Below are 14,948 nucleotides of genomic sequence, written 5' to 3' on the forward strand. Positions count from 1 at the left end.
TTTTAATAGTTCTTTGCTTTCTCGACAAAGCACGGCGCATGGATAAAATAACAATGTTCGACCGCCATCAAGGCGTTTGCAGTCGAAAGGAAAAACTTGAACCAAAATTCAAAAAAGGGAATACAAATCGGAAAAATATTTATCAAACCGAAGGAAAATAAATGAGAAAAGCTTCCACTCCTCTTTTTTGCCATAAAAACACAAACAATAGAACGAACTCCGGGAGACGAACACACGCGATTGTTGTTGAGAAAACACAGCCAAAAAAGAAATCTATCTCGTTCCGATTTTGGGCTTAAAATTAAAGAAAAACAAAGCGTTGGCGGCAGTGGACGAAAAGCGCTGGTGGAAGGGTTCAACAAACCCCTGAAAAATGCATAACCCACAGCTTCCTCTGTGCCGCAAACCCGGAAGCAAAACTCTCAACAGCCCTTACTTACTTACTTACTTATCCGGCACTACAACCGCTTTGCGGTCTTGGCCTGCCTCAGGAGTGTCCGAAACCGCTCACGGTCTCGCGCCTTCGTCTGCCAGTCCGTTATCCCGGCCTTAATGGCGGACGCCTCCACGCCATCTTGCCACCTCAGTTTGGGCCTACCACGCCTCCTCTGTCCTTGTGGACGGCCTAAAAAGACTTTACGGGCTGGGTCGTCCGTTTCCATGCGTATAACATGGCCAGCCCACCGGAGCCTGGCGAGCTTTATACGCTGTACGACAGTGAGGTCGCCGTACATCTCGTATAGCTCGTCATTATAGCGGCTCCTCCATTGTCCTTCCACACATACGGGGCCAAGTATCCTTCTGAGCATCTTCCTCTCGAACGCGGCTAAGAGGGTTTCGTCAGATTTGGACAGTGTCCATGTCTCAGAGGCGTATGTGAGTACTGGTACTATATAGGTACTATATAGTCCCAGCTTCGTCCGTCGCGACAGGTTCTTTGAGGTAAACTGCTTTTTCAGGCTGTAGAATGACCGGTTGCCAGCCAGCATCCTTGCGCGCAACTCAGCTTCCATGCTGTTGTCGTTGCTGACCTTTGACCCAAGATAGGTGAATTGTGGGACGACTTCAAAAGTGCGTTCACCTATCTGTACGTCACGCCTACGTAGATTCGGATTATTTATTGGTAGGTCCGCTGATGTTGCCACCATCAGTTTGGTCTTTGCCTCGTTTATCTGCAATCCGAGGCTCTCTGCCGCCTGCTCAATCCCTTGGTAGGCTTCTGCTACATAGGAGAGCCGCAGACCAATGATGTCTATATCATCAGCGTATGCCAGGATCTGGGTTGACTTATAGAAGATGGTTCCCGTAGTCTCCACCCTCGAGTCGCGGATGGCCCTCTCTAGCGCCAAGTTGAAAAGGAGACAGGCAAGCCCGTCCCCCTGGCGCAGACCTTTGGTGGTAGCAAAAGGTCCTGAGATCACAGCCCTTAGCAAGTGAAAAAAAATGGTTCATATAGTACAACACGTATTTTAAAAAAAATTATCCAAAAAGAAATAGAATGCAATAGAAAAGCGCAAACCGAGCAACAACAAGACACATACACAAGCTGCAAATAGATATACCCACACACTAACTAAAGACGGCGGCTGATGGCGCACGGAAAAGCCACCACCACTTCCTCCTATTGTCTTACTGCACGCACAAACGCTTTTACTTCCTGCCTATTGTGCAATACACACACACACGCGCGGTTGAAGACAGTCGGACGGCGCGCAGCCCAAAGACACCATTTTCACTTTTACTACCTCCGCTACAGCGAGCAGGAAAGGTAAGCGGCGCGAGCGAGCGCTGGAATGGAATTTACAACTGAAGAGGAAAGAAAAAAGCGAACGCGCACAACAAATTATCCAAAAGTAGCGAACACCCATGATTAAGACGGTAGTAGGTCTACCCTCTCTTTCTTGCTCGCAGTAACGAGTCCGGGGGCATGGAAACTGTTTGCTAAAAAGATGATGAAACCGATGGAAAATGACGACCCGGCCGCCGATCGCCGGGAAGGGTGAGGATTTAGTTTGCCAACAGAAAGGATTTGTTTTGCTGCTACTGTGTTACCCATCTTCCCCCCTGTTGCGCACAATTTCACCAGTGTGAGAAAAGCGAAACGAACTAACAGCATACACAAAGAGCAATAAAATGTAATAAACCGAACGAAAATGAAACTGATGTCTAATTTTTGTGTGTTTTTTTTAAACTAAATTCGATTTCTTCCTTCACTGGTGGAAAAAATGGTAAAAGAAGTAGTAACCCTGGAGTAAGTAGTAGCGACGACGCGCCACGCACGCGATCGACGCAGTGAACCAATTTCGATTTTCAACCGACCGAAACACACACACACCGCCCAGCTAGCTCCCCAGTGTAAGAGAAACTGGATGCGTGAAATCAACCGCAAGTGCGTGTAAGTTACGACGGGGAGGGAAGGGAGGTTAACGAGACTTCCTGGTAACGAGGCGAAGGAAGCAAAAATAAAACTGTGCCCCGGTGCGAACATGATGATCTAACTGGCAAAAAGTAAGCCAAGATGGGTTTGGGAGAGGGGCCTCGCCGCTGGTCAGACGAGTCTCTCGAAATTGCAAGTTTGAAAAGCTGAAGCCTGAAGTGTGTAGTGCGTGAGTGTGTGTGTGCTTGAGTGTGTAGTGCACTTGAAGAGGCTTTCCCTCCTCATCATCACTCAACGACACCGACAGGAAGTAGAGTCTTTATTGGCCTACTGGTTGGTGTTTTATTGAAAAAAAGCTACATCAAACTTTTTTTTTAATTTGAAAAGTAATGATTGCCATAAACTTCTATTTTTTATCTTGTAGAGAGTTCCAATTGTTAGTATTTTATTTTATTTTATTTTATTTTTACTTATACCCTATTTTTACCTACCCCTTTTCCTTCATTTGTTTCATCCTTTTCTTCAATGTTTTATTATCATTGAGAGTTTATCAAGTTATAAGGATTGTTTACATGTTGTAGCAAACATTGCAGTTTCATTTCTTTAACATTAATCTTCTACCAACTGTTCAACTTCCTTATTCTTTATTGTATTTTCCGTTTTAGCTGTACCTTCGCTATCTATTGGCTGATTGTTGCATATTACACAGTCCTCTCGTTGGGTCTTCTTATTTCCAACTATGTTTTATCTCTCTCTCTCTCTCTCTCTCTCTCTCTCTCTCTCTCTCTCTCTCTCTCTCTCTCTCTCTCTCTCTCTCTCTCTCTCTCTCTCTCTCTCTCTCTCTCTCTCTCTCTCTCTCTCTCTCTCTCTCTCTCTCTCTCTCTCTCTCTCTCTCTCTCTCTCTCTCTCTCTCTCTCTCTCTCTCTCTCTCTCTCTCTCTCTCTCTCCCGTAGCACTGTCGTTAGTAGCTGGTGCCAATTTAATTTCCAATTGCCATACTCAATAATCCACCTTCTTAACAAACAGCGGCAGGCCACCCAGCAACTGGACTAAAGAAAGATTCGTGAATAATTACTCCCATCGTCCGAAGGGTCGTTACAAGCGCAAAAAAATGCACAAAAACACACCCAAGAAGAAAGCAGTGGTTGGGGTTAGGGCATCGAGCAAAGCTGGGTGAAACCCGGTAGTAACTAACTCACTGGCGAAAATGCAAATTTATCATCAACTTTTCCGCCGTAGCAGCAGCAGCAGCAGCGTAACGAAACATCATAAACCATGGCCTGTCCTCTCGGCCCTTTGTTCTTGTTGTTGATGCCAAAGTTTACCCGCTGACATTGAAAGCTTAGATTGTCCATTTTTTGTTTCTTCCTTTTGCTTATTAATTTTTCCACATTCTTTTACCAAAGCAAAGATCCCTGTGCACGACCAAAAAGAGTTGAAAAAAATTGACCGAATTTGCTACCCGAGAGGGAACAGGGATGTCATCGGCAAAAAGGGTTTGTATTATCCTTTCATTCCGTTTCTGCAAACAAACTCTTTTTCCGGTATCCAGAGGGAAGATGCCCGTCACACAGGCACGCGCACACGCATGATAAAGATCGTTCTTTACCATACTTAAAATAGTATAAAAAACACGGTTTTATGAGGACCACTAAGGAGGTGAAGAAATACTGCCACATGGAAAAAGCCCATCGAAATAATGGGAAAGGACATTTCGGGAAGAGAAAAAGTTTCTTCTCGTGCTAAAAACACAACACAACCACACGCAAGGGGACTGAAGGAGATTCAGGAGAAGGCGAAGAAAAAAAAGCAAAACTTCTCGGTGACATTTTCATTCCATTTAATTGGGATCCACCCCGAAAACCTGGAACCCTTTTCTACCATAAGCTCCCAATTTCCCCCTTTTGTTCATCAGCACACCGTCTCTGTCCTATCCCTTATTGACCTATTCAAACACACCGCAACCCCCCCCCCCCCCCCCAAAAAAGGAAAAAGAAAGTGAAAACGAAAGTCATTATCTTCCTCGTTTCGTCAAGCCCCAGAGTTTGCGGGCTGTTTTATCTTACACTCTAACCCACCCCGTGTGCTCTGGAAAGCTCAGGACGCTGAAATTAACATCAAACTCAAACCGTGGCCCAGTGTGGCCCGCTGTAATACATTGGAACACATTCCGGCCGGCCCGCCCTTAAAAAAGGATACCTCAACCGGTGAAAGAGTTCGAAAAGAAGCCGTGGGAGAAAGACTTAACACTGTAATTGCTGTCAACGGTGCAGGGTGAGCCAGAGACACGGAGACCCCAGTTAGGAAGGACCCCCAGCAAAAAAGATGTCATTACCTACAGCACACACATCACTGTGTCTTCAAGTGTTCTTGGATCCTTTTCTGGGATCATCCTACCAACAAACGATCGTGTGTGGCACAAAACCAAAACAAAAAAGGCTCCCAGAAATGTCTTCCAGTGGTAAGCCCTGAACACATCCTGAAAGGGTAATCATAAACAGAACGCTCTCCTGGCGAGACAATAAATGCCGTTTGCTCAATTGCGCTTTTAGCTAATGTTTTCTTCATCATCGTGGCAGCAGCAGCAGCAGCATTGGGGCACGACGATGACATACATACACACAAAGTTGATTATTTTTTATGCTGATATGCTTTCTCGCTACTTAACTTGTGTCGGTGGGGGACTTTTTTGTCAGCTCTCTAACCACACACACTGTGAAGGGGAATCCCATCGTCTTCCGACAAAACACATCCTACGGTTGTGGGTGCTGGCTGGCTTCACATACAGCAGAGTTTCGTTGGTTTTCATTCGCATCACGTAAAAACCTGATTAAAGTTTAAGAGAGGCAGAAGTGAGTCTCGTATGTGTGTGTGTTGTCGGGAGTCGCTTCTTTTTTTACATCCAAATTAATTTAGAAGCTTCCCCCATAACCTTTTCAACAAATGTCAATGGGACCTCTCTGCTACATCCACAAAATGGCAATTTGAGCGTTGTGTGCGTTCTTGTCTGTCCTTGATAATTTCCGTTTCGTTTATTTTGGAAATAAAGCGACGGAAACAATGACAAGAAGTTCAACCTAAGCGCGCGCGCGCGCGAGGAATTGAACCTACAACCTGTCTTTTAAAGGAACTAACGCTTAGCACGACACCACGAAGTCCCGCTGAAATTGATTGGTAATAAAGGGTACACGTTTGTCGAGTCTGTAGCTAACATCAGACTTAATATCTACATTTTTGGGAACCATTTGACATATCTTTTTAGTGTTTCATGTTTATACATTATAAATAGAAGAGCACAAAATAGCCAACCAGCATATCCATCCAAGCACAAAAAGGCAGCAAAGTTATAATCATCACAAACGCATTTTAAGCCTCCAAAAGCCTCTCAAACAACCCCATCAAATTGTATTATCAATCAACCGAGGCCCGCTTCGAACGAGCCAAATCTCTCAATCTAAGCTATTGTCAAACAATCGATTCTGTGGTGCCGGCCTATGCATAGAAAGCACAAAAGCCGTCCAATTTAAACCGTTTCGTGTCACAAACCACACACACACACATACACACTATTGGCACCGCGCTCAAAGGGGATTATCTTTCCCGGTAGAGGCACACACTCGTTTGGAAATGTCTTCATTTCCAACCCCAGCCGTCTCGCTAGATGACCCTGGACGCCCCGGGGGGGAGCCGGCAGTGTCCGTTCTGTTTCGGTTCTATTTTCATCTCGGACACCTCGGAGCCCCAACAGCCGGCAGGCAGGCAGTGCACAAATCCATATTGCCACCTAATTTCGCTTTGTCATCGATTGCTTTGGGAGACAACTCCAAAAAGGTGCGAAACGGCAGCTGCTGCTGTTGTGGCTCGTTTGGCATGCAAAGAGGAAAACCACTTCACCGTCGTCGAGTGAGCGACGACAAGCTGCTGTCAGCTGGTGCCGGAACGCTGCTGGCGGAAAAACGCGCGGCCAAACACCAGTTTTGGGCAAACGACCGGCGAGACCCCGGGCGAACCGTAACGATCCTAATAAAAACTGGGATCCGTAACGTCTCGCATGGCATCGTTTCAGTCTCCCACCAAAATCGTATTAAATAGCAATCCCACCGGATTCCTGCATAATGCCTTCGGGTGGGGGGGCCACTGCTGGACCACGGAGTGAGCGTTCAAGAAGGCTCAATGCCACGTTCTTCGGCTGTTTCGGGCGCTTTTAATGACTTTTCACATTTCCTCCGACGAGCGGCACCCGGTTTGGGTCGGTCGTTGTCGTGCTGTCGCCGTCGCCGCCATCGCCAAATTGCTACAGTTCCAGCCGACGACCCTACCCTAGAAACCAAGCCATGGCGACGGGTAAATGACTTCTCTCTCCCGGTGCCCACGTTCGCTTTCGATGCGCATAGTTTTGCAACCACCGCCCCACGTGGTGGCAGCAGTCCTTCCCGAACCTTCCCGTGCCGATCGGCAGCAGGGCCGAGGGCCGACCAGAATAATGCAAATGCTCAGTGACGCTTACGTATAATATGGGTCTCTCGCACAAAGCTCATGCGATGTGCCATGAATCATGCACGGCCGCCACGTGTGTCGTCGCTTCTACGCTTTTCCATATGCACAAAGCACCCTCCCGCCCGGGTTTTTCGCAATGCGCCCGCCGGCTCGTCGGCAATTAGCTCTGACGTCAGCAGTGCGCTTCTCCGGGTCGATGTATGTGCGTGTCTGTGTCGTGACTTGTTTGAACACGTTTCGGGCTGGTGCAATGCCTGACGTTGCACGTTGCAGCTTAAAGCGCAAACCCCGCAGCGTTCCGGGCGGAATGGAAATGAAAAGCCCAAAAAGGGGCATCTTGTCGACACAGCTACGGGACAACTAGGATGCAGATGGTGAACCGCTTCCGGGCACTTACCTTGTGTCTTAGCTTTCAAACACATTACATTTCCTTCCGTGCGCTAAAACTACCAGACACACACGCGCACCGTGACCAGTAGGCGACGAGATGATGGACGAAGATGAAGGGGAGCGGCGCGGCGGTAGCGGAAATCTTCTCACCGATGCACGCGAGCTCACGAGGTGAGCAAACCAAACACGGGTAACCGTGCGAGATGCTGCTCTGACTGTGTTGGGCGCACACAATCTCACGAGAAACACACACGCACGTACACGATGAGCTGCTTCGAATAAAAGATGATCACGATCGAGCTGTTACCAAACAACACAAAAAACAAAACTACTGTGACACACGCACTTCACGCAGCACACCACTAAAACCGCCACGCATACACCTGCTGCTGCTGCTGTTCGCTTTGCGTGCGTGTGCGCGTGTGTTATGCGCGCACAGAGCAGATTTTCTTCCACGCAAAGCCCTTCGTAACAGGTGGGCGCCCGCTTTTTTCGGTTGCACTTTTCTTTTCAAACACACACACGCACACACTCACAATCACGCTGCACCACACACCACTGAAACGATCGTGAAAACTTTCTCACCCAACTCACCACACAGCGCAAACGAAACACGATCTTCTCACCGCGCGCACTACGCTTTCTCACCCTTCTTAGGATGATGATCGGAGATGATGTTTTTTTTTTTCTTCTTTCAAAAGCTTCTCTTTCTCCCTCTCCTTCGCTCTCTGGCTTATCTTTTCCGCTTCTTCGTTTTGCTATTTACACCTGATTCCACTTTCGACTCGTTTTGCGCGTTTCCCTTGCGGATAAGGAAAAGCTGCTAGACACGTTGCCGTTTCGCTGATGCTGGCTGCCACCGTCTGGGGCTACTGCTGCTGGTGGTTGTTGTTGCTGTCGATTTCTGCTGCGAGAAGGAAAAACAATTCACTTTAGGAGGGAGCAATGGTGTGTGTTTTCTCTGTGTGTGTGTATGTTCGCACGCCCGGACTGCTGCTACACGAATGTCCGCAGGGGTGTGCGCTTTTGGTGGCTAAAGAAGGTGGGGTGGGCAAGGCCTTTCGCTTTTTTTCTCTTTCTCTCTCTCTCTCTCTCTCTCTCTCTCTCTCTCTCCCTATCCTTCTCTTCTTTTCACCAGCGCCTGCCCACCAGACCACCACTTCACGTGCCATTTGCAGTGTGCGTTCCATTCACTGTTACTTCCTTTTTTGCTGCAGCGGTGTGCCGATTTCACCCCCCTCCCCCCTCCCCTTTTCATACCCCCTTGTGTCTTTCACTGTACAGCCCCTTGGGTGCCACGGGCTAGAAATTCCAAAGCAGCTCGTTTTTCCTTTTATTTTTTTTTTTGTTATTCTTCGATTCGCTTTTTCCTTCCGCTTTGGGTTGCCCCAGTGCCTGGGAAAATTTAATCATTTAAATCCCCATCCCCAGAATGCTGCGCGGATGTTTCGAGTGGAGTATTCGATTATTTTTAAAATAACGAGAGCCACTTTTTTTTAGTTTGTACATTCCTGGAAAGCTTTTACGAGCATTAAAGGTCTCTTTGGGCTTATTTGGTTTCGAAAACGGGACTATTTTTTACGTTTTCCTTGTTCATGCGTAATACAAGAAGGACTTTTAACGGGCCTAGTTAATTATGGGGTTTTGGTGTTGTGGTAAGTGCTCTGCCTTGTGTACAACTGATCGTGAGTTCCAGCCCACAACAAATTCCGTTTTAAAAAGGTGTAATAATAGGTGTGTTTGCTTGCTGATTGGATGGTTGTGATCAGAGGTTTTAGTGCAAACTTATTCAGAATAACATTAATATAAAAAAGAACACAAAACTTCTTTCCCGGAGGATAAAGTTACTTAGAAATTTACATACAAAGCGACATTCAAATCAAATCAAAAGGTTTTGAAACTACAAGTACTGTTTTTGATTATTATAATGCGCTTTTTTCATAAAAAAACAAAATCGAAAATGTGCTAAATTCCATGGACCAGAAAGACACCGGGTTTAACGTCGCATGTTTTTCGATTATCAAAACGTATTAACGAAACACTCGACACACATATACAGCCACTGTTTCACGGTGAACAACCTGCACTTCACCTTCCTGAAGCGAGAGGACTGACTTGTCACTGGCTGGCCAGCTGATGCAGCCGTATCCGCTTGGTATGCAACACACACCCACACAAACACACAATGCACCCGCCGTTACAGTAACCGCATGTCCAGAATGACCGACAGAAATCGGTGAATTAATTCGCGTTACTTTTAGCTCCCGCACACACCTCATCCTCAGCCGAGCTTGACGATGACACCGTGGCCGTTCACAACCCTCCACCATGTGTGTGTGTGTATAATTTGTTAGTTTTCCAAACTTGTAATTAAAAGTGAAAATATAGAGTCAACCTCACAAAGGTGGAAACACTGGGATTCGGATAGCGAAACTATAGTGAAAGAGAGATCGCTTGCCTCTTCTTAATCTGTGCTCACCCATCAGCATTGCTGCATCATTTCCCTAACGTCCCCACCGTAAGGAAAAGTAGAAAACACTGAACCCCCTCAAACGCAACGCAATGCAAAGTGACATCTCGCAACCAATACCCACACACACACACGCACACACAAACACACACACAGCTACACCGCGGAAAGGTGTGTAACGTCATCAGCTGGTTGCGCTCTGCTCGATGGTGTTGAACAAGCAGCAGTAGGTTCGTAGTAGTCGTCGTCGTTCGTTGTCACCGAATTCCGTTCGTGATTTAGTGATGCGTGAACGATCCACAGACACACGCAGAATGCACACTACTAACTATTGTGGGCAACAAAAAAGTCGTCCTGATGACGTGAAAATAAATACCACCTTCAACACAACCGACGTAGACGGCGGGCAGAGGCAAACAATACGCGACTACAGCACACAACCAGCGCGACCCAAGAAGGTGTGTTGGATGACAGTTGCTGCTCTGTCCCTCTCGCGTGTGCGCGCGCTGTCTCACTCTATCTCTCTCTCTCACACACACACACACGCGTTCAGTCCGTATTTGCAGTGGTATTGGGAGGCGATGACGTTTTCACAACCGGGCAAGCAGGCCCTGCGCGACACACATACGCGATCGCGAACGGACCACACATACACCCACACACACACACACATGGCTGACTCATAACGACTTTTTCGGGACATCATGCAGACAACCACTGGCGGTGGCAAAGGCTTTTTCCACCGCAGCTTAGAAGAAGACGGGAATGGGGGGGGGGGGAATCAATCAAAGGGGGAAGGCAAAATACGCTCACTTTCTCACCAACAAAGTACCACGCACGCACGCAATAATCCGTCTGGGCTACTAGAGAAGGGGACGCATGACGAAGGGAACGGGGAGGAGGGGGTCGGAATGTTGACCTTTTTTTTGCTCTCCCCGTGCGCCTCGGTCGAAAGTTTTGCGCTGCCCCCTCACACTATCGAAAACCCGCAATCTTCACGCAGTCACGACGACGACGACGACCACGATGACCGACATGAGCGATCAAAACGGTGGTGGTTGGGGGATGGGGGATGTATGTTATTGATAGTGTGTGCGTTTTGCTGTGTGACGGTGTGGCGCCTTTCACAAAAACGGCATGCCCACTCCCCCCCCCCCCCCCCTTGCTCATTCGCCAACCTTATGTCCTTGTGCGTGGCAAAAGATGGAATTCCTTTCGGTTAATTTGCTCGTCACATACGCGCACATCACCCCCCGCACTTCCCACACAAAAAGGGGGCTTTTTCTACGACTTTGTGTTACATCCGGGTTTGACCGGACCAGAATCGTACAAATCGCGTGTTAGGACAGGCCTTCTTTTCCATTTAGATTTCTTCTCCCGAACAGCACCAGCGACGAGCAGGAGGAGGACGGGATTAGTAGGCCAGGAAATAGGGGCCGACTCGATCACGGTGGAAAAAAAAATATTTTAAATAATCTCCATGTGTGTGTGCGAGAGAGAGAGAGACGAGAACGGCGCACCACGACGAAACAAAAAAATCTATATCTGGCCTGACCTGAGTGTCCCTTTACACTATCTGGGCCGTCGTTTTGCAAGTGTGCACTTTCCGTCGCAATCCCCTCCCATCCTGTATCGGGGACACGGGGTGTCCCCACTTCCGCACCCTCCCCTTGACAAGGAGCCGCCGGAAATGTCTTTTTCCCACAATCCCCTATCGCGAAAAGGGCAGCAGCAGGGCAAAGCAGAGCTCGGGCCATGGAACTAAGAGTTTCACTTTTTCGACAACTCACTTGCACTTTTGCCTCTTTTTCAAAAAAACCTTCCCGCGCCCTTCGATTCTCCTGCGGGTGTAGGTAACCCCAATTCGCCTAGCCCACCACACACACACACACGCGTACAGACACGACACACACACTCCCGGGGGCTGCTGCGAAGAACACAATTTACTTTTCACGCACTTTCGCGGCTCGGCGGTACGCACTTTTCCTCTTCTTCTCTCTGCCACGGGTACGGGAAACGACGGGGAAAGGACACACGATATTGTTATTGTTGTTGCTGCTGCTGCTATTACTTTCACCCCATCCCGCAACTCCGTTCGGATTTGGGAGATTTCGAGATTGCGAACGAACGGTGGCCGAGAATGCGACCACGACCCCTGGGCCTGACACCCACCACCGTCGTGACCGCAAAGGGGCACCCCTTCAAAATCTGCAGCCAGCCTTCCTCCCCGCACCCACACACAGGGACACACAGACACACGGCACCGTCAGCTTACCAGCTGCTGCACTTCTTCTACTACTACTACGTTTTGCACGATTGCACTGCTGCCACTGTCTGATGCTTCTGCTGCTGCTGCTTGCTTGCTTGCTTGCAGCCCCTTTCATCGACGGTTTGGAAAAACGGGGCTCTTTTTCGGGGGAGGGACGACGGCGAGTTATTACCGAGTACGTACACGAGCGAGAGCAGCCTGTGTCAGCCGTGGAAAACCCGACCTGCTGTCATGTTTCGCAATCTGTTCCTGTGTGGGCATGGCTGTGTGTGCGTGTGTGTGTATGTGTGTCTCTTTGTATCGCTATTTCTTTCTCTTTTCTGTCCGCTCGCGCGCCCCAAAACGTCATGCGTGGCAGAAAATGGCACAATATTTTCGCAAAACTCTTTGCACGCGAATGGCACAAATTGTGTGGGATGGATTTTCCCACATATTTCCGTTTTTAACTGCAAATTTTGTAATTTTGGGACCCCAAATGCGATAAAAAAGGGCCACTTTTGCAAATAACGAACAACGAAACGTTTCAAGCACTCAACCACACACCGTAAATAGACATCGCCGCTAGCTGTCAAAACGGTGGATTGCTTTTGTTTTGATTTGCAATCGTTGGATACGCCACCGTTGAACGACGGGCAGGAGGTGCTTTTTTTGTTGTTTTGTTTCTTTAGCAGAAACCAACCCAACCACCCCGTCATGGAATCGTCTTCGTCTTCAAAAGGACACGCGCCCGAAACGGTGCCGGAAGATCCGGAAGCCTGCCTGATCGAAGACATGGAGGAGGAGCGGAGAAACTTTTTCAAAATCATCGCCGCCTTCAAGTACTACAGGTACGAAAAACGCGTGCAGGAAAACGTGACGCCCGACCCCACGAGGGGGTTTTTGCTTGCAAGCGATGCTAACGCGTTCGTCCGCTCCTCTCCTTTAGGCACAGCTCGATGGCGGAACTGAAGCGGAAGGAGTGCTTTCTCGAGACGCTACCACCGGCCCACCAGCAGATGCTGACCAGCTACCGGGAGCACCTGCAGAACCAGCGGCGCTGCGTCGAGGTGAACGCGCAAGTGATCAAGCAGATCATACAGGACGCCAACTGTCTGTTTCAAAATGCGGACCACAACATCGAGCCCGAGCTGCAGCCGGCGGACGGGTTGAAGCTGCGCTATCAGGACTTTCAAAAGGTAGCGTTGCGGCACCGATCAAAGCCGATTAGTGACGAAATTCATTCACCCACGTGGTGGTTCTTTATTCCTGCACAGGTGCAAATCACGCTGAAGCAAATCTTTCGCGACTGGAGCGAGCAGGGCAAGCTGGAGCGGGATCAGTGCTACAGCCCAATCGTACAGGAGATTACGGCCTTCTTCAACCCGGCAAAGTAGTGAGTCTCGTGCAGCACGCCCGGTGGTGCAGCACGCCCCAATTGATAGCAGCATTATCTAATCACTGTCAATGCGCGCTGTGTGTTTTGTTTGTTTTTGCAGTGACCTGACAAAGGTGAAAATTCTGGTGCCCGGCGCCGGGCTAGGGCGGCTAATTTACGAGCTTGCCTGCCAGGGGTTTTACTGCGAGGGCAATGAGTTTTCGCTCTTCATGCTCATTGCGTCCAATTTTGTATTAAACAGGTATGAGGTATTGGTATTGGTATTTCAGTACATTTATGTTAATTTTGGCACCTTTTTTGTCTTTTCTATAGATGCGTTGCTGCAAATCAGTGTACAATCTACCCGTGGGTGCACCAGGTGGTGAACAATCTGAGCCAGCAGAATCAGCTCGTTCCGGTTTCCTTTCCCGACGTTAGCCCCACAAAATTCCCACCCAAAGGGACGATGAATATGGTGGCGGGAGACTTTCTGCAGGTACGGCGAGGACGCAAACTCTGGCAGAAAGTATATCCAACCGCCCATTTTCCTACTTTTTGTTTTATCCACTGCGACAGGTATACCGGGACGAAGATTACTGGGAGTGTATAGCCACCTGCTTCTTCATCGACTGTGCTAACAACATCATCGAGTTTATCGAGGTGATCAAGAAGATACTGAAACCCGGCGGCATTTGGGTGAATCTGGGACCGCTGCTGTACCACTTTTCCGACGTGCCGCAGGAGGGCAGCATCGAGCCGACGTACGAGGATCTGCTGGAAATTATTCGCTCTCTTGGTTTCATCATTCTCGTAAGCATAACTTTCATTTCGAACCACCACATGACCTCAACTTTTGATCTTTAATTACATTCATCATTTCGTTGGCAGAAAAATGAAACAAACATCGTGACGACGTACTCGCAAAACCCCACCTCAATGCACCAAAGCCACTACAACAGCATATACCTGGTTTGCCAGAAACCAAACAACTGACCTTATGCCATCGCCTTCGCCATCGTAGGCCGTAATGAATGTTGCGAAATCAAAAGGATTTATATGATACACCGAGCAGGATGTAACGAACTATTTTCATCGGAGCGAATAAAGAGAATTGATTACGCTTTTCCCATCCACAGTGAGAAGATTGGGGAGTTTCATTTGTGAGTCGTTGGGAATTTTTCAAGACTGTTTAGTCTGGTGGTATGGAGATTTTGCTTCTCTCCGCATCACAACCACAATTCTCAACAGGTAATAGTTGTTATTAGCTTCTCTCGGCTTTTTTCGTTTTGATGATGTCATGCCTGGCTCGATGACATCATGCGGAGTTTATGGAAATGGCACAAGGAAATGGGTTAATATCATCCGATTTCAGTTCAACATGATCTCATTCTCTCCAACCCATTTATAAGCTCCAATTTCCAATGTGTTTCAATGTGCAGAAGGCATTGTAAAGCCAATAGAAAGAATGCATTTTGAAGCAACTTTTCAAAACTACCCTACATCGTTGAATTCAAAAACATGTTCGCAATCAAACGAACCAATGTGGCCCAAAGTAACCGCTTTTGGGACACGATCCAAACGATGAATTCCC

The 14,948-nt window shown here is 48.1% G+C and overlaps 2 protein-coding genes across 12 annotated transcripts in view; one reads left to right on the forward strand and one right to left on the reverse strand.

Moving 5' to 3' along the window:
* LOC121592480 (hornerin) overlaps positions 1–12,271 on the reverse strand; it is a 53,796-nt gene extending 41,525 nt beyond the window's left edge. The window contains exons 1-2 of one of the 10 annotated variants that reach the window (XM_041913960.1): positions 12,176–12,271; positions 7,272–8,171 (exon numbers count right to left, since the gene is read on the reverse strand). The gene's annotated coding sequence lies outside the window, so the exon portion shown is untranslated. The other 9 variants (XM_041913959.1, XM_041913957.1, XM_041913956.1 and 6 more) reach the window with 9 other exon arrangements.
* A 317-nt stretch (positions 12,272–12,588) lies between these two features.
* On the forward strand, positions 12,589–14,486 carry LOC121592479 (carnosine N-methyltransferase). Of its 2 annotated transcripts, XM_041913955.1 has the most exons (7): positions 12,590–12,830; positions 12,929–13,178; positions 13,257–13,375; positions 13,479–13,619; positions 13,691–13,853; positions 13,934–14,167; positions 14,246–14,486. In XM_041913955.1, the coding sequence occupies exons 1-7, from the start codon at positions 12,697–12,699 to the stop codon at positions 14,348–14,350; spliced, it is 1,146 nt and encodes a 381-aa protein (XP_041769889.1). In that variant the 5' UTR covers positions 12,590–12,696; the 3' UTR covers positions 14,351–14,486. The 2 variants fall into 2 exon arrangements, with proteins under 2 accessions (XP_041769888.1, XP_041769889.1); XM_041913954.1 differs by having other exon boundaries at positions 12,589–12,830; positions 12,929–13,375.
* Positions 14,487–14,948: the final 462 nt, after the last annotated feature.

Source organism: Anopheles merus, chromosome 2L (assembly GCF_017562075.2).
Source record: "Anopheles merus strain MAF chromosome 2L, AmerM5.1, whole genome shotgun sequence".
Taxonomy (NCBI): domain Eukaryota; kingdom Metazoa; phylum Arthropoda; class Insecta; order Diptera; family Culicidae; genus Anopheles; species Anopheles merus.

What these genes read in the sequence shown, in the direction of transcription:
- LOC121592479 (XM_041913954.1), top strand. Translation starts at nt 12,697, where the DNA reads ATGGAATCGTCTTCGTCTTCAAAAGGACACGCGCCCGAAACGGTGCCG. An exon ending in TTCTTCAACCCGGCAAAGTA is followed by an intron (nt 13,376 to 13,478) that starts GTGAGTCTCGTG and finishes TTGTTTTTGCAG; the next exon opens with TGACCTGACAAAGGTGAAAA. An exon ending in TGGCGGGAGACTTTCTGCAG is followed by an intron (nt 13,854 to 13,933) that starts GTACGGCGAGGA and finishes CCACTGCGACAG; the next exon opens with GTATACCGGGACGAAGATTA.